This window comes from Bos taurus, chromosome 11 (assembly GCF_002263795.3).
Source record: "Bos taurus isolate L1 Dominette 01449 registration number 42190680 breed Hereford chromosome 11, ARS-UCD2.0, whole genome shotgun sequence".
Classification (NCBI taxonomy): Eukaryota; Metazoa; Chordata; class Mammalia; order Artiodactyla; family Bovidae; genus Bos; species Bos taurus.
In genome coordinates, this window is record NC_037338.1 from 44,332,622 (window position 1) to 44,359,620 (window position 26,999).

The 26,999-nt window shown below is 54.6% G+C and overlaps 1 protein-coding gene and 1 long non-coding RNA gene across 5 annotated transcripts in view; both read right to left on the reverse strand.

The window, feature by feature from the left end:
- LOC101904087 (uncharacterized) overlaps positions 1–4,804 on the reverse strand; it is a 45,166-nt gene extending 40,362 nt beyond the window's left edge. For both annotated transcript variants that reach the window (XR_003037170.2, XR_003037169.2), the window contains exon 1: positions 3,229–4,804. This is a non-coding gene — a long non-coding RNA (uncharacterized lncRNA). The remainder of the gene's footprint in view (positions 1–3,228) is intronic.
- Positions 4,805–7,659: 2,855 nt separating this feature from the next.
- SH3RF3 (SH3 domain containing ring finger 3) overlaps positions 7,660–26,999 on the reverse strand; it is a 162,860-nt gene continuing 143,520 nt past the window's right edge. For 2 of the 3 annotated variants that reach the window (XM_059891754.1, XM_002691276.5), the window contains 2 exons: positions 17,065–17,393; positions 7,660–8,954 (listed from right to left, as the gene is read on the reverse strand). In XM_059891754.1, coding sequence (XP_059747737.1) covers positions 8,786–8,954; positions 17,065–17,393 — 498 coding nt within the window. In that variant the 3' untranslated portion in view covers positions 7,660–8,785. Of the gene's footprint in view, positions 8,955–11,948; positions 12,030–17,064; positions 17,394–26,999 lie in introns of all 3 variants that reach the window. The other variant, XR_003037172.2, reaches the window with a different exon arrangement.

The following is a 26,999-nucleotide window of genomic DNA, read 5'->3' on the forward strand; positions in this document are numbered from 1 at the left end:
CAATGTCCTGTGTTTTGTCTGGTTTTCTAGCTATGTCAGATGGCAGGGTAAATCCAATTCTGTTTTTCCATTATGTCCATAAGCAAAAGTCAGAACTGGCTTTTGGTCACTCAGAAACATCTGCTCCATCTATGATCCATTCATAGAGCATCAGATTAGAAAGCAATCTGGTGAAGACTGGTGTCCTCCCAAAAATAAGTCCACAGGTTTACAAGGAAAAGGTTGACTACTATAATAAGAGCCTCCCTGTGACAATGGCTTAAATAGACAGTGTTTCCTTCTCTCTCCCGTGGGCAGGTTGTCCACCGAGGCTTTGACTGGTCAGAGCCCCCACCTCCTCCTCCTCTTCCTCCATCCTGTACAGTTTGCTCCTGTCTTTGTGGCCAGGACTGAAGTCAATACATCCACACCCGAGCTCTCAGAAAGATGGGAAGAAGGAAGGCATCCCCACTCAGGATCAGGCCTGGCTGCAGGGCAGACTGGAAAATGCATTTAGGCACCATCCTGCCCTCAGAGGAGGAAGGTAAAGCCAGTGTCTATCAGGTGAGGCTTTTCTATCAAGAGATAGAGGAGAAGAAGCCGTCTCACTGAGACGCAGGAGTGAATTAACCTCCACAGAACCTGGTTTTCCTGCAGATCACGGCAGCTGTAGCTGGGCTTCCCTTGTAGCTCAGCTGGTAAAGAATCCGCCTGCAATGCGGAAGACCTCGGTTTGATCCCTGGATTGGGAAGATTCCCTGGAGAAGAGAAAGGCTACCCATTCCAGTATTCCGGCCTAGAGAATTCCAGGGACTGCATAGTCCATGGAGTCACAGAGTTGGACACAACTGAACAACTTTCACTTTCATGGCAGCTCTGTGGCTTAGGAGGCAGGAGCCCCAAGACCATGAAGTGGCCGCTTAGGGACATCTCGTGACAGTGGTCCTTAGACTGAGTAAAAGGAGAAATGAGCAGATCGGAGACACTGGGCCCAAAACAAAATGTTGAAGCTTTCTGGGAGCATAGCCTCAGCTGAGTATGATGGACAGGACTGAGTGTGGTCACTGAAGGGTTTGACCAAGCTTTGTGATTTCAATTCTGGATATGCTTCTGGGTCTAAACATTCTGACAAGACCCTCAAGGAATTTATTAGAATAGCAGGCCCCAGCCCACCGATGGCTTGTTAGCTGTTACAGAAACAAAGTAGAAGCTCCTGTTTGTCTGGGAGACCCACAGAGGGCAGTGGATTGTGGGTCACACTACTGTTTCAAGAACAGCCCTGCTTTCATTTGGTTTGTGTGCTAGGTTTCCAGAGAAGATTTCATTTGAACAAAGAGTTTTGGGGATTTGAGGATATAAAGTTTAAAACAATTTTTACAATTTTACTTGGTTGATGCAACCTGACCTTTTCTATTAATAATTAATTCCAAAACCTGGAAATCACCTGGTCTGAAACTGAGGGAAGGCTGCCTGCCTTTCCAGTCCTGCCTAGCCAACCTGGGAGTCCTCTCCAACTCCTGATTCCTGAAGGCAGCTGTGTGGCCACTAACCCTTCCCCAGGCCCCACCGCTGCACCTGCCTTCAGCTAGACTTTCGGGGGTGGGGGGCCCTCTCTCTGAACTCACCTTGGCAGTTTGGGATTTACTTTTGTCATGTCCTCCTTATGGAGAACCCAGGCATGCTGGTTGGTCAAACACAATAAACCACACATTTCTGGAAATACGGTTCTACAATCACTTTAATTGTGCATGAAATCTCTTCCCTTGAGGAATGCATGTCGGTGATTCTGCCGTCTTGTTATATCTACCTGTGTGGCCAAGCTTTGAGCAATTGATAGATGTGATATTTAATACCTTAATGCCTTCACCTGAATTATAGAATACTCAACTGGGCAGAGCCCCGTGGTATGCCACTAGAGACCTCCCTGAGGACTGACAGTGATTTGACTGGGCCCCACAGAAGATTGTGAAGCATTTGATTAAAACTGTAGGTCCTGAGCTTCTCTGGGGGCTCAGTGGTAAAGAATCCGCCTGCCAATGCAGGAGACGCGGGCTCCATCTCTGCTCCATGAAGATCCGACAAGCCGAGAACAACTAAGCCCGTATGCCACAACTACTGAGCCCACACGCGGCAACTACTGAAGCCCGCGTGCGCAGAGCCCATGCTCAGGAACAAGAGAAGCCACCACACCGCAACTAGAGAGCAGCCAGTCCCCGCTCCCGGCGACTAGAGAAAATCCATGCAAGCAACGAAGACCTATCACAGCCAAAAATAAATAAATTACTTAAGAAATAAATAAATAAAGTGTAGGTCCTTTGATGAGTTCGCTGAAAAAACATAAATCTGCAATGTGGCAGGCGAGCAGCTGCGAGGTCATTCCCAGTATGATTTACGTTTACTAGGGCTCTGACGCACATTTAAGATGCGTATTAAAGGGTTGACTTCAGAAGCACGAATTGGACGTGCCACAGTGTAGGTAGCTTGGTGGTGTTGCAGGGCCTGCCCCCTCTTCCCGTGATCAGTCAGCGTTCAGGCCACAGAGCCGCCCTACGACGCCCCGAGGGCGGCCGCCAAACACGATTCAGCCTGGAGGGTTGAAGGCCTCAGCGTCTGAAACCAGCGTCAGGACTGCGTCTGCGACCGTACACAGAGCGCACCCACACCCAGGCCCGGCCCTCAGGGCGGCCCAGCTCTGCTGTCCAGGGTCCACACACCCGGCCAGGAGAGAAGGTCGGGCCGGTTTGGGGTGAGGAGTCGGGGTAGGCGAGGCGGAGGGGCCGTGGGCCTCCGGAGGCGCAGGTTCCCCGTCCCTCCTCCAGGGCCTGCCCCGCCCCGCCCCGCCCCGCCCCGCCCCGCCCCGTTTCCTCCCCGCCCCCTCCTTCGCCTGTTCAGAGGCTGCCTCCCGCGCCTCGCCTCAGCCCAGGCGTCTCCGCCGGGTGAGCGCGGACTCGGAGGATCCCTGTCAGTAGCCCCGCGAGGCAGCAGCGGCTCAGCTTCTGGCTTTCATTCAAAACGGGTCATTGGACTTTTACACTGAAAATTAAGTTTTGAAAAAGCCGGTTACTTACGTGGTTACAGAAAACAGCACGCGCTGAGGGACCTCCAGACAAGGCCCGCCCACCGCCCGGTCGCGCTCCCCGCGTCCGTAACTTTCTCGTGTGAAACACGGCACGAACGAAGCACAGCCGTGTGCCTGTCACCGTCACACACACACACACACACTCACTCCCCACGCCTCCCGTTTCTTACAAGAACGCGCGCCATCCACTCCTCGTCTGCCTCTTCAGCCAGCTAACGAGAACCGCTGCAAACTTGCCTCCCGGGTCGGCACAGTGGCCCAAGCCTCGCGTGCGAAACCCGTGCGTGAGCCCGAGGGTCGACGTGCCGTGCGTGGGTCCCGTGCGTGAACGTACTGTGGACGTGTGTCCCGAGCGTCGACGTACCGTGCGTGTGCCCCGTGCGTGGGTCTAGTGCGTGAATGCACTGTGGACGTGTGTCCAGTGCTCCTGGGAAACGGGTGCGCCGAGTCCCCTTCCCGGGCCACACCTGCGTCCCTGCGACCACGCAACGTCCGCCTGCGATCCCTGTATCGCGTAGACCCCGTTTTTCTGATTCCGAGGGCAGCTGCACGTCTTCTCTTAAAGGGGCCGTTGTGTTTCTTTTTGGGAACCGTCAGGGCAAGAGCTGCTTAATTTTCATATTTAGAGAAAAGGGCAGTTAGGTGCCAAAAAGCCGAGGGCCTAAGGGGCCTGGCACGGGAGAGAGTCATTCTGCGAACTACAGAGCGGGCAGGACTGTCTCCCAGCTGGGCTGCGGCTTTACCCAGGGCGTGGGGTCCCTGGGAAGGATCCTCGTCCCCACCCCCAGGTTGAGCCCCGAGGCAGGAGGCAGAGCCTGTCGTTCCGCCCCTCCACCGCCCCCACCCCCCAGTCCCCGCTTGTCGCCTTCCTAGGGATCTAAGCTCTTTCCTTGATCCGTGTTCAGTCCCCACCACTGCCGGGTGCACCTCTCTCCTCGCGGGGCTGGCGTCCAGCCCAGTCCCAGCTGAACCGCCCCCTTGGTGGTCCCTCCGCGGCGCGGCCCTGGTGCTCACCTCCTTGGGGCCCTCCCGATTACCTGGACCGTCTTCCTCAGCAGTTCCTTCAGCTCTTACCAGGACCCTTACGGACACTTCCTGATAGGAGGCCCCTCTCCTTTTGCCCGACTGGCCCTCCTCCCGTCCCGGTTCAAATAGGCCCACTCCAGCCCTCCTGAAACTGAGGCCGAGGCCTAGCGGCTTCCCCGGGTCACTCAGGACCCGACCTGGGCCAAAAGAGACTGTGGCTTGTCCAGCTTCAGAGCCTGGGCACGGAGTCCTTCCCACGCAGCGCCTCTCCCCCCTCCCTGAAGTCCTGGCAAGGACCCTGTGATCACTCTGGGCCCACCCGGTGACCAAGAGTGGCTCCCAACTCCTGTCGGCTGGCTAGCAACCTCAGCCCCTCTCTGTCATTTGTAACCTGAGAGGGATTGGGACACTGGGGGCCGTGGCTCTCCGTCCGGCAGCACACTTGACTCGCAGCCCCTCGCTGCTGCCCTCCCAGTCCCCCTCCTGCTTTAGAGAGGGATGGTCCCTTCTCCTGTTTCACCCAGGGGTTGGGGTCCCTGGGAAGGAACCTCGTCCCCACCCTCAGGTTGAGGCCCAGGCAAGCACTGGGGCAGGAGGCAGAGCCCATTACCTCTGCATTTTCTTTCTGCTTTCCTTTTCTTGTTACCTCTGCCCTTCCCCACAGGGGTGAAACCAGCAAAGGGAAACCTGCCAGGACTTGGATGTGGCTCTTGGAGTGGGGGGGTGGGGGGTGGGGGGTGGTGGTCGGTGGTCGATGTGTTACTCCCTGCTGTCAGGACCCCACTAGTTGGCCTGCAGATCCCCAAGGCACTGCCCGCCCTTCACCCTCATGCCCAACACACTCTTTCTTTCCATGGAGGTCCTGGCTCATCGCCCAGCCTTGGGAGTTGGTCTTGGAGGTCCACTGAGCCATGATATCTGTGCACTTCATTTATCTTCTGATCTCTATTGCCCTTTCTTTGAGATTGGAATGAAAACTGACCTTTCCAGTCCTGCTGAGTTTTCCAAATTTGCTGGTATATTCAGTGTAGCACTTCCACAGCATCATCTTTTAGGATTTGAAATAGCTCAACTGGAATTTCATCACCTCCACTGGCTTTGTTCGTAGTGATGCTTCCTAAGGCCCACTTGACTTCACATTCCAGGATGTCTGGCATCATGATTATCTGGGTCATGAAGATCTTTTTTGTACAGTTCTTCTGTGTATTCTTGCCACCTCTTAATATCTTCTGCTTCTGTTAGGTCCATATCATTTCTGTCCTTTATTGTGCTCATCTTTGCATGAAATGTTCCCTTGGTATCTCTAGTTTTCTTGAAGAGAGCTCTAGTCTTTCCCATTCTATTGTTTTTCTCTATTTCTTTGCATTGATCACTGAGGAAGGCTTTCTTATCTCTCCTTGCTATTCTTTGGAACTCTGCATTCAGATGGGTATATCTTTTTCTCTTTTGCCTTTAGCTTCTCTTCTCAGCTATCTGTAAGTCCTCCTCAGACAACCATTTTGCCTTTTTGCATTTCTTTTTCTTGGGGATGGTCTTGATTACTGTCTCCTGTACAATGTCACAAGCCAGGTTTCAACAGTACAGGAACCTTGAACTTATAGATGTTCAAGCTGGATTTAGAAAAGGCTGAGTAACCAGAGATCAAATTGCCAACATCCACTGGATCATCGAAAAAGCAAGAGACTTCCAGAAAAACATCTACTTCTGCTTTATTGACTATGCCAAAGCCTTTGATGGTGTAGATCACAACAAACTGTGGAAAATTCTTCAAGAGATGAGAATACCAGACCACCTTACCTGCCTCCTGAGAAATCTGTATGCAGATCAAGAAGCAACAATTACAACTGCACATGAAACAAACTGGTTCCAAATTGGGAAAGGAGTACATCAAGGCTGTATGTTGTCACTCTGCTTATTTAACTTATATGCAGAGTACATCATGCAAAATGCGGGGCTTGATGAAGCACAAACTGGAATCAAGGTTGCCAGGAGATATATCAATAACCTCAGGTATGCAGATGATACCAGCTTTATGGCAGAAAGTAAACAACCTCTTGATGAAAGTGAAAGAGGAGAGTGAAAAAGTTTGCTTAAAACTCAACATTCAGAAAACTAAGATCATGGCATCTGGTTCCATCACTTCATGGCAAATAGATGGGGAAACAATGGAAACAGTGACAGACTTTATTTTGGGGGCTCCAAAATCACTGCAGATGGTGACTACAGCCATGAAATTAAAAGACGGTTGCTCTTTGGAAGAAAAGCTATGACCAAACTAGAGAGCATATTACAAAGCAGAGACATTACTTTGTCAACAAAGGTCCATCTAGTCAAAGCTATGGTTTTTCCAGTAGTCATGTATGGATGTGAGAGTTGGTCTATAAAGAAAGCTGAGGGCCGAAGGACTGATAACTTTTGAACTGTGGTGTTGGAGAAGACTCTTGAGTCTTGAGAATCCCTTGGACTGCAAGGAGATCCAACCAGTCCATCCTAAAGGAAATCAATCCTGAATATTCATTGGAAGGAGTGATGCTGAAGCTGAAACTCCAATACTTTGACCACCTTATTGGAAGAACTGACACATTGGAAAAGACCCTGATGCTGGGAAAGATTGAAGGCAGGAGGAAAAGGGGACGACAGAGGATAAGATGGTTGGATGGCATCACCAACTTGATGGACATGAGTTTGAGTAAGGTCCAGGGGTTGGTGAAGGACAGGGAAGCCTGGTGCGCTGTAGTCCATGGGGTCGCAAAGAGTTGGACACAACTGAGCGACTGAACTGAACTGAACTCCATTGCCCATCTGGCCAAGTGTCTTTGGTCCGGTTTCCTGGAGAGGTGTGTGGAGGCTTCATCATGGCAGTGAAGCCCTCCCCTCCCCTCCCCACCCCCAAGTTCACTCCATTCCTATAGAAGAGAGAAATAGCTCTTGGGGCTAAGCTCCGTTCCACCTCCAGTGATGTGAAAGTCAGAGGTTCTGGGCAGTAGTCCAGGCCAAGAGAGCAGCTCCTGGGCCATGGGCAGTCCTCCACCTGCTACTGGTTACAAGCCCCCTTTTGGAAACTGGCAGCCTCTTGACACCCCTCTTGCTGGTGGATGTCAGGCACCCTGCACCTGGTGATCCAGGACAGGTCTCCTTAGCCAAGACGCCTGAGGCAGGGCCCTAAGTGTGCTCATCTGGAGGCTGATTCCAGGCGCCCTTAGTCCACAGGACCTGCATGACTCCTGGCATGAAGGCTTCCCACAAGCAAGGGAGGGGCATCACCTATAGAAAGCCATTCTGCCCTTCCAGGCAGGCAAGACCCTGCAGGGCACCTAGAGATGCCCACGCCCACCCAGGCTCAGCTCTGCTGGCCCAGCAGTGGACTCCTCCCTGTGCCGGGTGTGACTGTCTGGTACCCCCATACCCTCAGCGCCATACCACCCTACCACACAGACGGGTTCCCCACTCTGAGGCTCTTGGCGGTGGCAGGGCTGTGCACCCACAGGCAGTGGAGGGGATGTGGGGGTCTTCTAGCAGCTTAGCTCCCACCCAGCCCGGCCCCACCTGACTGCTCCCCCAACCAGAAACCAGACTTCTCCACGTTCAGTTTTATTTAAAGACTCAGAATCACAGGCATCGTGGTTTGTCATCAGTTCGTTCCTCCAAAATCACACACATCTGTGTCTAACAGAAACAACGTGTGTGTGTGTGTGTGTGTGTGCAAAGTGCCAAGCATTTCCCAGCCAGAGCCCGCATTCAACCCATGGCTGCCACCCCTGACTCTGCTCCTATGGCCCTTTGGTGGCCCTGGTTAGCCCCATGTCTCTGGTCTCGAGACCAAGGTTTGCACTGAGAACAGAGTAGTTATCCATTTAAAGGAAACTTGGTGAAACCTCCACAAGGTGGCAAATCTGAACTGTGGTGACCACCGCACGTTTCGACAGTGAAAACCTTAGGTGTGGTCTCCTCTCTACAGTGACAGGAGGGCCTCTCGGCCTGGGGTCCCCCCTCCTGTTCCTTCATTGCCAGCCCTGTCAGAACATCTCCAGATGCAGCAGGGCCACTGGAAGGGCTAAAGAGACAGGCTTTTCCTAACTCCCGCCAACGCTGAGGCCCCTCTAGCCCTAGGAGGACCGAGGCTGTGAACATCAGGCTCCCCAGGCTCACAGGGTGCCTGCAGAAGTTCTGCCCATTTGCTGTCTCCCCAGAGATCTTTTCAACCAAGTCCTACTAGTTTTACAAAAAGGCAGCACCAGATGTATGAAAAATAGGCAGTGTACGACCTGTTAGAGATTTATAAAGTCTAACAGCTTTGCAGTAAAAAGGTGTAAGAAAGAAGAACGAGAGCAGGACCATGGTAGCAAGGCGAGAAGCACTGTGTACACCTCGCCCACGGGAGCCGAGCGCTGCCTCAGGGACCTGGCCGATAATGACCTGGGCCAGGGCACCATGCTAAGGGTCCCGGTGGTGGTGCCTGAGGTATAGATGGGGTGAGGGGCAATCCAGACCCAAGTGAAGCCCGGAGCCGCCTTGAGAACGCTCTCCAAATGTGCTGGGCCCGTGCTCCCTGTCAGCCCCATAAGTAGAGGGCAAGAAGGGTCCTGGGAGCAAACCACCCCACAGTGTGTGGGTCCTGCCGCCTGCCTGGAAGGACTGGGGCCTCTGGTGGCTGTTCCCCTGGGGTCCCTGCACCTCTGTCCCTGGGGGGCAGGTACGGCCTCAGAAGCTTTCCACGAAGCTGCCGGGGAAGAGGCCGGTGCGGCCGTTCCTCTGCAGGGTCCCCTTGTACCAGCCGTCTTCACGTTTCTTGTGCACGAAGACCACATCCCCCTCCTTCAGCTCGATCTCTGCCTCGCTCTGGGGTGGGTATGAGACCACCACGCGGTACCTGGGGAAACAGACACCGGGGTGAGCGAGCAGCCCACCGTCTCCAGGGTTCCAGGGCCTCCCACCCCTGTTTTCAGACTAACATGCCATAAAATCCACCTGGGTCTCCGCTGTGGGAGCTTCTGCCTGCTGAATGCCTGGGCACTGATCAGGAACAGACACACAGGCCTCAGCAGGTGGCCCCCCTCCCCACCGAGGGCTCCCCAGATCTGAGACAGCCATGCCTGGCCAAGGGCACAGGGTGGGTCTATACTCCACACCTGCCTGGAAAGCCTCAAGGAGGCGGCTCTGAGGACCAGGCTTCTAAAGCACCCCCAGGATGAGGGCAGATGGCTGTGACCAGGCCTCCCTGCCATCCAGCCCAGCAGAGCTGCTGGTCCACACCCCTCCAGCTGGGGGCCACACAGGCATCCCACTGGTGTCACACTGGCCCTATGCCCACTGCCCTTCTAGGGGTAATGACCAGGCAGGGAGCTGAGGACTCTGTGCACACCCCACTCTGGGTGATTTGGTGGCCAGCACAGCACCTGTTCTCACTGGCTGCAAACTGCAGACACCACGGGCTGGGTATGTGGGGTCAGTGAAGTCTCCGCGATGGACCTGCCAAGCGCTGGGCCTCGCCATGCTCCTCATCTCTCCCCACCCCACCCCCATCCCAGCCCACCATCCACACCACCCTCCTGGGCTAGAACCACATGGCTCAAACGAGAAGCACGCTGGGAAGAGGACCTGTGCTTCCATCTGTCCCCACTCCCTCCAGACTCACCTCAGCCCCATGGCTCCACCTCCCAGCTCAGCTCCGCCCACTGGTCTGGCCCACAGGTGACCCGGACAGGGACCTCCTGCTCCCGGGCTCAGTCTGGCCCACACCCCTGTCGTGGGCAGTGGCAGAGAAGGAGGCTGGGCTGGGGAGAGCCATTCTCAGCCAGGGCACTCTCTGTTCTCCCAGCCCCGCGAGTCCCACAAACCACCAGGTGTCCTCCCTGGGCCAGAGGTGCAGACTGTGACACTCTTTCTCTCCAGTTACCCCCTGCCCCCATGCTCTCAGAGCTCTGGGCCCTCCCTCCCCTCTCTCTGAGGAGGGCTGCCCACCCCCTCCCCCCTTCCTGGCTGGGGAAGGGGAGAGATTCCTGACCGTACCCTGGGCCCTGCCTCCCCATCAGCCACAGCCACACCAAGGGCCCCTGAAGGAGTCTGGCAGCTGGGGGTCCCCAGGGTCCTCAAGGGGTTTTGTCCACAGAGCCTCTGACTTGGTATTTCCTGGACCTGGAGGAATCAGGATGTAATAAAGCAAGAGGTCCCAGGTCAGCTCTTCTAGAAGTGAGGCCCACAGACTGGGCACCCTGGGCCCACTGGATGAGATTCTGGGGGGAGTGGACCAGGGAACAAGTTTCCTCAGGATCTGCCCGCAGACGTCTAAGGACCAGGATGCCGAATGAAAACATTAAGGCCGACTTCATCCTCCTTCAACCAGCTGCACACAGCCTGGGGGCCGGCCTGTCTGGCTGGAGTTGGTGCGGGGCTTGGGGAAGACGCTCAGGCAGAAAAAACCCTGTTCCCAGCCTGCTCCAGGGGGTGGAAGCAGGGGCAGAGAGAAAATGAGTCTCTGGGCTGGCTGGGCTGGTGAGCAGGCCCTGGTGCTGAGAGAGCAGGCTGGCCTAGCTCCCCAGGTGCCTGCAGTGTGCAGGCTGGGACCAGTTTCCACTTTGGTCCCCTTCAGGGTGAGGAAAGGGTGACAGCTCCTCCCAACCTGGCATATCTGTGAGCAGCTGCCTGCCAGCCACTCCCTGGAGGAGGACGGGTGGCTGCTGGGACACAGCAGCACCTGTGAGGTCAGCCAACACCATGCAAATAGCATCTCCCACCCCTAGCACCCAGGCTGTGTGACCATCAGGACCGCTGCCTCCCCCATGGCTTCCAGCTACCACCGCCTTCTCTGCAGACACCTGCCACTCCCTTCCAACCCCCCAAGGAAAGAACAATGGTGAGTTCATTTCTCACAAGTTTTAGCTTTTGCCTCAACTGCCAGATGTGAAACAAGCAACTTTAAGAATGTAATTAAAAATTTGGTGCTTCTGAGCAATCCTGTGATTTAAAGAGCCCAGATGGATGACGTGGACCAAGTGTCTATGAGACAAGCATTTGGGATTCCATCCAGATCCTTCCAAGACGCTGAAGGGCCAAGAGAACGGGCAGGGCAGCAGCTCGCGGCACAGTCCTGGTGTCGTGCGTCAGACACACACAGCAAGCCTGCAGACTGGGCTCAGGAACCACTTGACTGCTGCAGGCGCCACTGCCTGGCATGTGGGGTGGGGGGCATCCTCTGTGTCACATCAGGGGCCCTGGTGAGGACAAGGGGTCCCAGGTAGGGACTGAGGTCATCACAGCGGTGTCCTGCCGGACCTTGGAGATGCAAGAATATACGCTGGACACCACACTTGAAGGTCTACATGGGCCTGGGGTCCCTGCAGCGTCTGACAGATTCCCACAGACAGCACGTAACAATGTACACATCTGGCAGTTCTGAAAGCCTGATGTTTGTCACAACCTCACGTGGACACAGTTGAGGGTCTCGGGGAGACTGTGTCCCCTCCCCTTTTCCTGCCTCTAGAAGCTGCCAGCGTTCCCGAGGAGCATTCCTGTTCTTCCTCCGACTCAAAGCCAGCAAGGCAAGCTGAACTCCTTGTCTGCCTGCGAGGACTCCTGTGGTCACACGGGCACGCCTGGGTCTAGATGACCTCTCCACTTTAGGGTCAGCTGCTCGGTCCATCTGCCATCCTATCCTTGGTGTGGGGATTAGGGCAGAGATGTCTTTGGGAGCCATTATTCCACTATCATGACCCACAAGAGATCAAAGCAAGAAACTTCTAAATCCCAACAGAGCTCGACAGCTGACAGGCCAGCGGGAGGTGAGGACATACCATCTATGCATGTGAACATGAAGGACTGTCAATCAAAGGGGGGAGACCACCACCCCCACCATGATCTCACTCACTGTCATGTACGTGATGTCACACGACACTGTCACACACGTCATCTTTTGTGTTGTTATGGTTGTCCTTGCCCTTGCTGTTCACTGGGAGGAGAAGAGGGCAACAGAGGATGAGACAGTTGGATGACATCACTGACTCAGTGGACAAGAGTTTGAGCAAACATTGGAGATAGAGAAGGACAGAGGAGCGTGGCTTGCTGCAGTCCATGGGGTTGCAAAGAGTTGGACATGACTTAGTAACTGAACAACAAATTTGTTGGTCCTTTCCTGGGTACTAATTCTGCTGCTTTGCAAATATAATAACCCCCAGGCACCGTCATCCTCTTGTTGTGTGTGGGGACTGGGACTCAAACAGCAAAGGCACTCATTTGGGTGACATGGCTGTTAAGCAGCGGACAGTGGTGCACAGGGGCAGGATGGGGAGGGAGTGCAGGCAGGAGCTCAGCCGACCCCAGCAGAACAGCCGGACAAGAGCTTTCCTGATCCCAAGCAATGTCCAGAAACACAACTCCCTGTGCACTGCCCAGAGGCTGGGGTGCTGCAGACCACCCAAAGCTAGGTTCCTGGAAGGGCAGTACCCTGGTTCCTAAGGCCTCCTCCTGAGAGCCTGGCCAGCCTGGGAGGTGCTCCCCATGGTTCCTCCACACACACCTGGGCAGTCTCCCTCGATAGCACCCTCAACCTAAAGGTCCTTCCTCTGAGATCACTGTCAGAAACAGCTTGCACACAGGCGGCAACAGACAGGCCAGCGGCAGCACCCCTCGTCCACACATTGGGAGTGTGGCCTGAGGCCAGGTGAGCTGCCCCAGCCTGAAGGTGACGTTGCTGTCATCACGTCCTTGGCTCCAGCCTGTTGGGGGCCATGACGTGGCGTCCTGAGGGCTGCGCAGGGCTGTGTGGGGCGAGGGCCGTGCTAGGCAGTGCTGATCACTAATGAGCTGTGCAGGGTGCTGGGCAGGAGGGTGTCCAGGGCCCCAGGGATGACATGCAGATTAGCTGGGACTGTGGGCAAATGGGAGGAATTCCCTGAATTTTCTAGTTACTCAGAGACTCCCGAGATTTTTTACAGCAGGGTCTTTTAAGCCCCGCGTAGAGTCTGGAGGTTGAGAGAGCTGAGAAGAAAACAACTCGGAGGAGATGTGAGGGCAGCTTCAGCACCTGCAGGGCCTGTCACCCTGACTGGAGATGCTCCAGGAGCCCAGCCGTGGGCCTTGGAGAAGGGCCAAATCCCTGCAGAGACCATAGCAGCTGGGCTGGTCTCATGTAAGAAGGAAGGCTCTGATGTGGGAGAGCGGCCCCAAGGTGGAGGGGAGTGGAAGAAAGGCAGGTGTGTGGTGTGTGAGGTTGAGTATGGCATGTGTGTGTGTGTGGTGTCTGTATTGTGTCTGATGTACATGGTGTGTGTGTGGTGTCTGTATTGTGTCTCGTGTACATGGTGTGTGTGGTGTCTGTATTGTGTCTGACGTACATGGTGTGTGTGGTGTCTGTATTGTGTCTGACGTACATGGTGTGTGTGTGGTGTCTGTATTGTGTCTGATGTACGTGGTGTATGTGTGGTGTCTGTATTGTGTCTCGTGTACATGGTGTGTGTGTGTGGTGTCTGTATTGTGTCTGACGTACATGGTGTGTGTGTGGCGTCTGTATTGTGTCCGGTATACACGGTGTGTGTGTGGCATCTGTATTGTGTCTGGTGTACATGGTGTGTGTGGTGTCTGTATTGTGTCTGGTGTACATGGTATGTGTGTGGTGTCTGTATTGTGTCTGATGTACATGGTGTGTGTGGTGTCTGTATTGTGTCTGGTGTACACGGTGTGTGTGTGGTGTCTGTATTGTGTCTGGTGTACATGGTGTGTGTGTGGTGTCTGAATTGTGTCTGGTGTACATGGTATGTGTGTGGTGTCTGTATTGTGTCTGGTGTACATGGTATGTGTGTGGTGTCTGTATTGTGTCTGGTGTACATGGTGTGTGTGTGGTGTCTGTATTGTGTCTGGTGTACATGGTATGTGTGTGGTGTCTGTATTGTGTCTGATGTACATGGTGTGTGTGGTGTCTGTATTGTGTCTGGTGTACATGGTATGTGTGTGGTGTCTGTATTGTGTCTGATGTACATGGTGTGTGTGGTGTCTGTATTGTGTCTGGTGTACATGGTATGTGTGTGGTGTCTGTATTGTGTCTGATGTACATGGTGTGTGTGGTGTCTGTATTGTGTCTGGTGTACACGGTGTGTGTGTGGTGTCTGTATTGTGTCTGGTGTACATGGTGTGTGTGTGGTGTCTGTATTGTGTCTGGTGTACATGGTATGTGTGTGGTGTCTGTATTGTGTCTGATGTACATGGTGTGTGTGGTGTCTGTATTGTGTCTGGTGTACATGGTATGTGTGTGGTGTCTGTATTGTGTCTGGTGTACATGGTATGTGTGTGGTGTCTGTATTGTGTCTGGTGTACATGGTGTGTGTGTGGTGTCTGTATTGTGTCTGGTGTACATGGTATGTGTGTGGTGTCTGTATTGTGTCTGGTGTACATGGTGTGTGTGTGGCGTCTGTATTGTGTCTGGTGTACATGGTGTGTGTGGTATCTGTATTGTGTCTGATGTACATGGTGTGTGTGGTGTATATATTGTGTCTGACGTACATGGTGTGTGTGTGTGGTGTCTGTATTGTGTCTGGTGTACATGGTGTGTGTGGTATCTGTATTGTGTCTGATGTACATGGTGTGTGTGTGGTGTCTGTATTGTGTCTGGTGTACATGGTGTGCATGGTGTCCGTACTGTGTCTGGTGTACATGGTGTGTGTGTGGTGTCTGTATTGTGTCTGGTGTACATGGTGTGTGTGTGGTGTCTGTATTGTGTCTGGTGTACATGGTATGTGTGTGGTGTCTGTATTGTGTCTGGTGTACATGGTATGTGTGTGGTGTCTGTATTGTGTCTGATGTACATGGTGTGTGTGGTGTCTGTATTGTGTCTGGTGTACATGGTATGTGTGTGGTGTCTGTATTGTGTCTGATGTACATGGTGTGTGTGGTGTCTGTATTGTGTCTGGTGTACACGGTGTGTGTGTGGTGTCTGTATTGTGTCTGGTGTACATGGTGTGTGTGTGGTGTCTGAATTGTGTCTGGTGTACATGGTATGTGTGTGGTGTCTGTATTGTGTCTGGTGTACATGGTATGTGTGTGGTGTCTGTATTGTGTCTGGTGTACATGGTGTGTGTGTGGTGTCTGTATTGTGTCTGGTGTACACGGTGTGTGTGTGGTGTCTGTATTGTGTCTGGTGTACATGGTGTGCATGGTGTCCGTACTGTGTCTGGTGTACATGGTGTGTGTGTGGTGTCTGTATTGTGTCTGGTGTACATGGTATGTGTGTGGTGTCTGTATTGTGTCTGGTGTACATGGTGTGTGTGTGGTGTCTGTATTGTGTCTGATGTACATGGTGTGTGTGGTGTCTGTATTGTGTCTGGTGTACATGGTATGTGTGTGGTGTCTGTATTGTGTCTGATGTACATGGTGTGTGTGGTGTCTGTATTGTGTCTGGTGTACATGGTATGTGTGTGGTGTCTGTATTGTGTCTGGTGTACATGGTGTGTGTGTGGCGTCTGTATTGTGTCTGGTGTACATGGTGTGTGTGGTATCTGTATTGTGTCTGATGTACATGGTGTGTGTGATGTATATATTGTGTCTGACGTACATGGTGTGTGTGTGTGGTGTCTGTATTGTGTCTGGTGTACATGGTGTGTGTGGTATCTGTATTGTGTCTGATGTACATGGTGTGTGTGTGGTGTCTGTATTGTGTCTGGTGTACATGGTGTGCATGGTGTCCGTACTGTGTCTGGTGTACATGGTGTGTGTGTGGTGTCTGTATTGTCTGGTGTACATGGTGTGTGTGTGTGGTGTCTGTACTGTGTCTGGTGTACATGGTGTGTGTGTGTGGTGTCTGTACTGTGTCTGACGTACATGGTGTGTGTGTGGTGTCTGTATTGTGTCTGGTGTACATGGTGTGCATGGTGTCTGTATTGTGTCTGGTGTACATGGTGTGTGTGTGGTGTCTGTATTGTCTGGTGTACATGGTGTGTGTGTGGTGTCTGTATTGTGTCTGGTGTACATGGTGTGTGTGTGTGTGGTGTCTGAATTGTGTCTGGTGTACATGGTGTGTGTGTGGTATCTGTATTGTGTCTGGTGTACATGGTGTGTGTGTGGTGTCTGTATTGTCTGGTGTACATGGTGTGTGTGTGTGGTGTCTGTATTGTGTCCGGTGTACACGGTGTGTGTGTGGTATCTGTATTGTGTCCGGTGTACATAGTGTGTGTGTGGCGTCTGTATTGTGTTTGGTGTACATGGTGTGTGTATGGTGTCTGCATTGTGCCTGATGTACATGGTTGTGTGGTGTACATATTGTGTCTGACGTACATGGTGTCTATGGCGTACATGGTGTGTGAGGTGTGTCTCAGGCCACATGGAAGAGCTGGCATTCGTCAGTGTGGCCGAGTGGGGGAAGGATTCTGACAGACACCAAGACTATATTCTCAGGGCACCCCCCTCCTTTTACCATTCAGGCAGCTCTCAGAGGAGGAGGTGCTCAGAAAGGCAAGTACTTCCTCCCGGCAGGCCCCTGGCCTGTCTGAAGCTCTCTAAGGACCGATAACTCAAATGAGGCTGCTCACCAAGAGGACGCTGACCTCTGGCCCTTCCACCTGATGCCTTGGTGAACTCAGTTCCCAGATCCAGAAACTCTGGGCTGAACTCTATGAAATCGCTGGCTTTGGTGAAAAACAGATGAATACGGGCCATGTCATATGGTTTAACCCTGAGCCAATCTGGGGTGAGGGGCCAGGCTTCCAGAAGAGTTGCCCGGGGTGGGATCACTCCAGGTTCCCGTGGGGCTGGGGGCGCAGCTCATCTCTTTGGGCTCTGAACACCTCAGTTCCATCAGATTTTCCTTGTAAATCCAAACTCGGATTGCAGATGGACTCAGAATGTGAGACCTGCTCCTGTTTTATCCGAGTCTCTGGGACAGTGAGGGACACCAGGCAGGTTCACTCCCCAGGAATCCCATCGTCCCTTTCCCCAGAGTGGCTCCACACCTGAGAGACCACTGCACCCAAGCCCGGAAGCACGCAGCTGCCCATTACCTCTCTCTGGGAAGTGGCTTGGGCTCAGGGCGGACAGCGATTGTGGAGAAGGCGGCCGGTCGGGTGGGTGACGGGAAGCTCAGATCCAAGGAGCCTGCCTTCCTGTGCAGTGGCTCCATCCCCAAGGCGCCCTGCATCTCGCCTTCGATGGGACAGGACCCAGCCCTGCCGTGGATGGACAGCAAGGACACTTCGGGCCCCACCGCGCCCTGGAGAGAGGCATCCACTGCTTGGGGGTCATGGGTGGGAGAGGTGGATGGCGGAGAGCGCGACTTCCTCCTGGTGGACGCACCGGCCAGCAGCTTCAGCAGCCCACTCTTCCTGTCTTTCTAGAGACACACAAAATGAAGTTGGGTAAGTGCTTCTAGCAAGTGGTGTGGCCCTGTCAGGAGACTCTGGTCCTGGTCAAGTAAAGCTACGTAGAGGAGGACAGTGAAGATGGAAAGCTTTCCCATCTCGCTTCCTTCCTTTCCTGAGACATGGAAGACACGCCACCACAGACCTAGACCTGGAGGTGCCAACCTGACAACCCCCTCCTCAGGACCGCCTCCCCCCAGACTCCCGCTCTCAGGACCGCCTCTCAGGAACCCTGACCTCAGGACTCCCATCTCAGGACCACATCCCAGCCTGGAAACATCACCAGCTGAGGGCACCATGGGTCTCCTGCAGCGGGAGTGGGTGGTTATTCCACATTAGTACCGAGTACCCCACACACCTTCAGTTGGAGGCCCTGACAGCACTGTTTGTGGTTGTACCACACGGGGAGCCGGGTTCCATGTGTGTCTCATATGTGTGTGCATGTATGAGTGAGGGTGTGTGGAGGAGGAAGATGTGTACACGCAGAGGTGCTTCCATGGAAATGTGCTGGCCTTGGTGTCCAGTTTTGCGGCCCTCCTGGAACTGACCGTTCTGACTTTGCATGAGGACTAGCTAGTTGGCAAGGGGTGTGGTGTGAAACAGGTGGCACTCTAAGTCTGACACAGAGCCCTTGGTCGGCAATGGCCACCACAGCGTCTGACTGGGTCATGGGGCTGGTTGGACCCCACAGTGGCCCAATGGGGACTCTTTTTTCCACCCAAGCTGTTGGGGAGTCAGTGGTGCTGAAATTGCCATAAAGCACACTTAGCAGGGGTGTGTGCCTCAAAGTAAGTCAATAACATTTTAGTATGAACAAATCTGAAGGTTTTTCTCTACTCCAAGCACTGGTACTGATGGAAAGGATTGGAGCTGATGCCCTGAATGACACCACGGCTGGCATGGGCAAGCCCCAGCGTGGAGGGGAGCAGGCATGGGGGAAATGTGGCACAGGGCAGCCTTGATTAGTATCCACCGAGATGAGCATGGGACACATTCAGGAGAGCTTTGGTCAGTTAGCCACCAGGGGGCGCTATGCAGCTGGCTCGGAGGTGTTGCCACCCTCCAAGTAGCCACGTTCCTGAGGCCACCACGCAGAGGAAGGGACTCCCAGGATGACAGCCTCCTAACTGAGACCAGCAGGGGGAGGGCATCGGCTCAGGTGCACAGAGGGTCCTTGGAACTCACTTGGGGGCTCTGGAAAGGGAGACAGGCTGGCAACAGACCCCCAAACGCTGCGGGGTCTCTGGCAGAAACCCACTGGCTATCAAGTGGTCAAGTGGGATCTGGAGATGAAAACTCTAAAAGTAATCTAACAGTATATGTGTGTGCCTGTGTGAATGTCCGAGCCTCTGCGTGAATGTCTGTGCCTATTGTGAATGTGTGTGCTTATGTGTGACTGTATCAGTATGTGTATGCATGTACATGGGCATATGTATGTATGTGCGCACATGTATGCATGTGTGTCTGTGTGCATGTGTGTGCACGCACAGGTGAATAAAATTAAGATCCATGTGATGGGTCCCCAGGCCTGCCAGTGGCCCCATGGTGCCATCCATGACAGGAGGAGGTTCACATCACTGGCTCAGCCTGCACCCCATGGAGCAGAGGGCTGACTGCCCTTCCTGCTGCTCTGCTGGGCCAGCCAGGTTCTCAGAGCACAGGGACTGAATTCTGGACACTCACCAACAAACCCTGGTGGGGCCACTGGACCACATGGGCACCAGGGCAGGGACAAAGGCTCCAGGCATGAGCTGGGTTGTTGGTGGCATCATAGCCAGAGAGTCCTGCTGGGTGAGTTAGCCAGAACCTGCATGCCCAGTGGGGAGGGGCCTGCATGAGACCTGCCAGCGACCAGGGGGAGGGTCTCTCGATCCCTGGTGAGGTCTGACTGTGCCCATTGCTAGGTCTCACTCAGCTCAGAGCTCTGGCTGCTGCTCCATATAAAATCAAGGCGAAGGAGACACAGTTAGGACAGGCCCAGGGCAAGTGGGCAAGGCCTCTTGGAGGTTTCTTGGCAAAGCCACAGCCTTCCCAGTAGAGCAGGTCGCCAGGCCTACCAGTAGGGCTGCCAGCCCTGTGTCGGGCTCCCACCACCTGCACCTGCCAACTGGGTGGCAAGGGCCACCGTAGGATAGGGGCTCAGTGGGCACGGCAGCCATGCCAGGCACAGCAGGCAAAGGGACAGGTGGAGCCAGGCTGTCGAGGTCCACACCTGGGTCAGCACATCAGAGAAGAGCCCAGGGGAACATTAGAAAGACAAACACGCATGCACTCACACACACCGCACACACACAACCTGAGATAAAGCCGTAGCCTACTAGCAAAGAATCACCCGGAAACCAGTATTATAAAAGAGATATACATTCATTACAGGAGAACCGCAAAACAGCTTAAAAATAATAAAATGATAGCTTCTGTCCCTAGAGGGTTTGTTCCTTAGAACGTTAATGCAAAAACTTGGCCAAAGGAAAAAGAAATTTAAAGCTTAAATGAAGAACTGCTGCCAATTAAAAGTCAGTTAAAATTATGGAAAATTATCTCTGAAATTAAAAGAAGTCAAAGAGAACAGAATTTGATTTATAAAATGTGACATTAATTTTTTTAGGGAGTCAATTCATTTAATTAAACGAAGTAGACCTGAGTGCCACATCTTCCTCATTAATCCACGGGGTTAGATGGCCCCACTTCTCTCACACAGATTTACCCTGTGTTCTGTTCACAGGACATTTAAAGCTGCTGGTGGGCACACACTGGATGCTGGGCAGGTGTGGTGGGCAGCACTGATATGTACATAGTTTGGTCTGCAAGGCTCAGCCCCGACCCCCTAGGAAAACCTCAACCTGCAGAACCAAACGCATTTGTGGGTAGGGCAGGCTCTTCCCACCACCTCCGAGCACAGGGCACAGACAGAGCCACACACGTGCACTCTGCCAGGTGCCCAAAAGGACATTTCCACGAGCTGAGACAGGAGTTCAGGGTCATGGATCAAGGGTCATGGACCATGTTCCGATTGAGTCCACCCTCAGTGGCCTGGGGGCATCGCTGCCATCGGGGAAGCGCAGATCTAGTCCCCCAGATGGCTGATGTTGGCTCAGGAGAGCAGGTGCAGGAGGGGCTCGGTGATAATTCATTTTATTACACATTTTGATATTTTCTGACTTATTATGTCAAATGTTGTTTCTTCTTAATTTGAGACGAAACATAATGAAAGCAAAACTTGTAAAAGTTGCTCCGCATGCAGGATTCTAGACATGATGTACCGGAGAGAACTTCTGTTGTTCCGTGGATGGGAAGGGAGGTGGTTTTGGAGGAGTGGGGTTGGGGTGGCCTGAAAGCTGGGCTGGTTGCCAGCCAACTGGGCAGGTCCAGGTGAGAAGCCAGGAGGTGGGGAGGGGGGAGCATGGGGCCTGTGAGAAGAGCAACACGGTGGATGGCTCCTCGGGGGCCTGGTTGAGAGGCTGGAGTCGCTTGGTGGACACTGGGCGGTGCTGGAGGCAGGGGCAGTGGGATTGGAGGGGAGCTGGCAGTCTGGATGCAGGATCCCAGCCACTCTCTGACCCCAACACTGCCTCTTCCATAACTGCTGGAGCAGGATGAGCGAGGGTGGGGGAGTTTGCTCTCCCTTCACCCTCCAGGCGTTACTGCCTTGCACCTCAGGGCCTTACTCAGTGTTTGCTGACCCACCGGGTCTCCAGCCAGTGTCCTGAGCACAATCATACGGCCACGGCTGACCCGGCCCAAACCTGCCTCAGGTCCTGGAGCTCCTGGGACCGAACCCCACCTTCTCCTGCCAGCCTTGGGCCTCCCCCACACATGGCCCCCAGCACTGCAGGTAACCACACACTGCAACAATGTCCTGCGTACCTTGCTGTCCCAGAGATACCCCATGTTCAGTGAGGGCCATGGCGTGATATGGACCAGCTAGCAGCCTCCATAGCAGGAAACCTGGGTGCTATGTTGAGCTCTAGCTCAGCAGGTCTGGGTGGGGGGCTGGGTTACCTCCCTGTGCCCCCTGGCCCATCAGACGAGCAAGTGCTGACATCTCCCACTCCTCACCGTCACAGCCTCCCAGGGCCAGGACTGGGTGGCCCGAACCCCTGGGGTGTCAGCACCCTGTGAGGGCCCTGAACTCGGGATTGGACCCTGGTGGTCCCACCTCTGCTGTGTAGCCCAGGACGCTGTCATTGCACCAGGTGGTGTCACAAAGGCCAGCACAGGGAAGGAGACACCGTGGCCAGGGCTCCGCGAAGGCAGGAGGCCTGTGCACATGCGCCTGCCCCAAGGGCCCCAGGGTGCAAAGCCAGGCTGGGGCCCAACATGAGAGGGTGAGGGCAAGGGCCATGCCACCTGGCACTCCTCCCAGCAGGTGCCCCTGGGCCTCATTTCCTCACCTGTTAAGTGGGGGTGACGACAGTCCCTGCTCCTGAGAGCTGCCTGGGGACCAGATGAAATAAGACATGCCAGACATTTGCCTGCTCTCCCCACCACCCTCTCGTCACCATGGTTACCAGAGCAGGCTGGAGACTTCTTTCTGAGGCCACCAGTCCACCCAGTGACACACGGGTGTCTCTCCACGGCTGCATCTCACTCTCTGGGCATGGAAATGCCACGCTCAGCCAGAGGAACAGTGCCAGGACCTCGTCTCTTTGACAGCAGTCCTCACAGGATGCAAGTGTTGACGCTGTGCTTCCCACAGGCTGTGGTGACATGTGTGGTGGAGGGGGGCCCTTCCCTGTGCTGAGCTGCAGGGGCTGTGAGCAGAGCCAGAACAGGAAGGAGAAGGCCTGAATGTCTTTCCCCAACAGGAGTGTCACCTGCTGGGCTGTGAAGGGCCTTACGGCTCTGAACAGAGGTGCTTCCTGGGTTCTCTGAAGCCACTGGACTTGCCAGGCTGGGCGCAGGTAGCTTCTCAAAGCAGGTCACACCCTTCACCAGGGATAAGAAGGTTTAATTCAGCTGAGAAACGACGAGGTGAAAGGCGGTGGCTGTGAAGCTCTGACCGGCTGCCCCACGTCCTACGAGGCGAGGCCCCCTGGCTGACAGCGCAGGACTGCTCGGGTGTCAGGCTCCCGGCGTCTGCCTGTCCCTCCCCTAAAGCAGCCCGAGGCAGATGCTGGCAACGGCCTTCTGCACTCAGGGCTACTCTTGCATCCCAATCACCCCCACCCTCGGTTCTGCAACCTGAGGGCTGACGTGATCAGCTTGGAGCAGCTCTGGGAAGCTGGGGGCTGATGACTCCATTGCATGGGTCTCCCCAGGGGATGAGGAGATGGAGACAGAATGACCCAGAAGCCCTTGGAGAGCCATGGAGAGGGACTTGGGGAGGGGTGCTGCCCTCCCTGGTGCCGAAATGGGGCAGCTGGGTGGGCCCTGGGAAGGTCACAGGGTTCTTCAGTCACGAGTGAGGGCAGGGCCTCATGGGTCGGAACTGAGGTACTTCCTGGGCTCTGGGAAGTCCTGCAATTTCCAGGCTGGGTCCCCACTCTGAATGGCCAGGGGCCCCGCACCCACTACCCCAAGGAGCGGCTGGGAGTCTGGCATCCATGGGTTGACTAGTACATATTCTAGGCAGCCAAGCCCCTCTGGACCTGTGTCTCTGAACACCCGCAGGCTCTGAAAACTGCCATCCTGCCAGCCTCACTTTATTCATCCCAAGTGGGAGCCACACCCCAAATCTAAGGTGATGAGTCCAAACAGAGGCAAAGAAGGTTCCTCTAGAAATCCAGGGGCGCCCCACCCAGGACCGCATCTCCCGCATCTCTGTGGACTGACCCAAACAATCGGGCTGCTCCGGGGGGATGGGACACAGTGCCCCCAGGAGAAGGGCGGCTGCGCTGGTGGGATTGGGCTGCACAGACGGTCGTTAGGAGTGAGGGGACTGTGTGTGCTGCCCCAAGTCCCATCTCTCTGGCATGTGAAGTGAAAGTGAAAGTTGTTCAGTCATGTTCGACTCTTTTCGACCCCGTGGACTATACAGTCTGTGGAATTCTCCAGGCCAGAATACTGGAGTGGGTAGCCGTTACCTTCCCCAGGGGATCTTCCCAACCCAGGGACTGAACTCAGATCTCCCACATTGCAGGCAGATTCTTTACTATCTAAGCTACCAGGGAACAGAGAAGGCAATGGCACCCCACTCCAGTACTCTTGCCTGGAAAACCCCATGGATGAAGCAGCCTGGTAGGCTGCAGTCCATGGGATCGCTGAGGGTCGGACACGACTGAGCAACTTCACTTTCACTTTTCACTTTCATGCATCGGAGAAGGAAATGGCAACCCACTCCAGTGTTCTTGCCTGGAGAATCCCAGGGACGGGGGAGCCTGGTGGGCTGCCGTCTGTGGGGTTGCACAGAGTCGGATGCGACTGAAGTGACTTAGCAGCTACCAGGGAAGCCCTTTTATGATTTTATATATATATAAAATACCATAAGCTGTTTATGATTCTTTTTAAGAATCAGAAGACTCAGGAGGAGCCTCCCCTAATGCCGAGGAGCAGGTGGGTAGAGGGCAGCTCCCAGAAGGGGCTTCCCTGGGCGATGGCAGTGAGGCTAGGTGTGTATACAGGGCAGAGCCTGTGGTCGGTCTGTTAAGACGCCACTCTGTGTCCAGGGTGCTGCCTGGTCCCGCATTCAGCAAGCACCTGCTTTCCCATCTCCATGTGAAACTCTTTCCTCTTCTATGAGTTCTGAACCCCACCCCCTCCACCATCACCAACATCCTCCTGTGTCCTGAGCAGAGATGGTGTTCAAGGTGAGGCCTCCCCCATTCTGGTGATTCACTTTTCCTGGGCCTCTCCCACATACACGTGTTATTAAACTTCGATATCCTCCTATTGATACACCTCATTTAGTTCTTAAATCTGCCAGAAGCACCCAGAAGGGGAGAGAAACGTCTTCCCCCAACAGGAGACACCCCAGGAGAGAGCAGTCCGCGGGTGAGACAGCGGGCAAGCCCCAGTGAGAGGTGGGGTCCCAAGGCCTCCCAGAGTGGCTCCCTCAGGTTCTCTCTGGGCATCGGGGCTGTTGGGGAGGGGGTGGTGGGCTGGGCTGGGCGTGCACATCCCTCTCCTCTCCCTGGGAGCGCAGTCCCTCTATCCCTTCCCTCCAGCTCTATTCGCAGCCCATCCCTGGCCCTTGGTGAGCATTCCTTTCTGGGAGAGCTTGTTTCTCTCTCATCCACTCTGTCCACTTGCACGCCTTCAGGTCTTCAGCCTCTGTATGTTATTTTTTTACCCCCTCCCCTACATGGACCACTGGTTGAATTTGTGCTGTAACCCAGGCCCATGGGCAGTGGTGCCTGCACCAGGGAAGTTCCCACAGGAGCCCGGCTCTGGATCGGGGCCAGACCAGGCCTCTGGGTGGTACCCTTGTCCCTAGGCAAGAAGTCACTGGGCAGAACGCAGTGAGATGAGGGAGGGTTAAAACGCTGAGCTTTCACTGCATTACAGCTTTCCCTGGACTCAGCGTTCTGACCTGCTCCTTTCTCTTCTCACCCTGATGCAGGAAGGCCTGTTAACTCGGCAGAATTTATAGCTCAACATTAATGTCTTTAAGATTGCTTCTGAGGAGGTCAGGCCAGAGGCCAGATGGCAGAGGCGTGAAGCCAGAACAGCCCTCTGGCTCTAGGCTGTGTCTGAGCCAAAGGGCTTGCCTTGAAAGTACGTTTCCAACAGGCTTCTGCTTGTTTTCTGTAGAACAAGTGTGGGGCCACCACAAAATAGTAGATTAAATGAAATGCATTCAGATGAAATCTCTGCAAAACCTGGTATCCTCCAGAAGTTCTGGAATGGAACAAGGAAGATCAAACACATCCTTATCTACTCAGGTGTGCCAAGTGCAGGTACTTCTGAAAAATTTTTTAAACAAAACAGATGGGTAGAAACTACCTCATCCAACCAGAAAAACGGCAGCAGGATGGTCACCACAGGGGAGGGGCTGTCCACACTGGAGGGGCTCTGTCAGCGGGATGCAGGATCTTGGAGGCTCAGGTAGGGATCTAAGCTGTTATTTCCACTAGCACTGACAACGAGCCCTGCCAGCTCTCAGGGACACCAGAGTTGTCTTCCTGGACTCATGTCCTTCTTAGCACAGCTGTTTGCAGGCAATGTCAGGTGACACCCCCTGGGCACCAGCTCAGCGTGGTCGGCCTCAGCCCTGCAAATCCCAGACCCTGGCCTGGCTGCTCCTCCCTGAGAAGGGCCTGACTGGGCTCTTCTGCTCCTAAACTCTAAAGAGCTGCCACCACATGCACATGCCTGCTTGTCATCATCACATTAGAATGATTAGGAAAGGACAGAAATTTGGAAGAACTCGAGGTGTCAGGACCCCAGTGAACTCAGGTCACCAGGAGCCCCTCGTGGCTCCTCTCTGAGCTGCCGATCTAATAGGGAAGAGGCAGCTGCCTCGCAGACGGAGGGAGGGCCTCAGAGTCCACCTCGTGAGCAGTCCTGGCAGGAGGATGTGGGAAAGGCTTAACTAGAGCTGCTTACGCCAAAGGGCAGGGAGGGCTGCCTATGGGTTGTGGGTGAGTTTATCTTCCACGACTTGACTCCTGGGGCTGTTTCTACTAGGGGTGCCGAAAGCAGAGGCTCTGGACCCTCTCCCAGTGTGTGCCCTGGGGCAGAGACTCAGACCAGCACAGAGGGGGGCCACAAAGCCCACATCTCTCCCTGGGATGGACCTTGTTGTTCTCCAGTCTCGCCTCAGCAGCAGTGTTTTCTTGCCATCGGCACAGAGGAGGGAGGTGCCAGTGTCCTTCACAAACTACGAGTGTCTCTCTGGCTGGAAGGCAGGCTTCTCTGCACAGGAGGCTGAGGAGCCGCCTGCAACTCCCCTGCATGTCTCCCTACTGCCCCTCGATGGGCCCTGCCTCCGGGTTCCAGGGCGCCCTACGGAGCACCCGCTTGCTCAGCTCTGAGCCCGGGCACGAGCCAGGGCTCGCTGCCGAGTAAGCGCCCACAAAGATTCTTGTGTCAGTGGATCAAAGAGCACACGGGTGGCTGAGGGCAGCCCAGGTATGCAGTGAAGAAAAGGGTGAGTTCTGAAAAACAAGGATTGATGAGGTGCTGCCAGGATTTCTGGTCACGGGGGAGTCAGTCTCTGGGGAGGGGGCCCTGTAGGGGTGTGAGTGTGTGAGGCACACTGCCACGGGTTCTGGGTCCTGCAGACCCCCCATCAGACTCCTCCTTCACTGATGAGCAGGGAAGCTCATTTTCGTTCTGTGATTAGGTCCCTGGACCCTCTGGTGGGGGTGCTGTCAGCCTGCCGAGACGGGTCTTTCCACTCCAGGGGGGCTCTGCTCCACTGACCAGAAGCGGTTCTGGGCTTGCTCACTGCCCGGACAGGCTGGTGTGACAACCACCAACAGAAACGGTGTCACGAGTCTGTGTCCTTTTCCCGCCCTGGCTCTAATGACGCTCTGTTGCAGTGTGGCCCGGCACCTCCTCCCTATACTGCTCTGCTGTCCCTGGTCCATGCACCAGACACGCCTGTCCCCCCGACAGCCGCCTGACCTCTGTGCTGTGTCATACTAGGAGTCGTCACAAACGAAGCTGCTCTGCACACTCATTCTGGAGCCCATGGG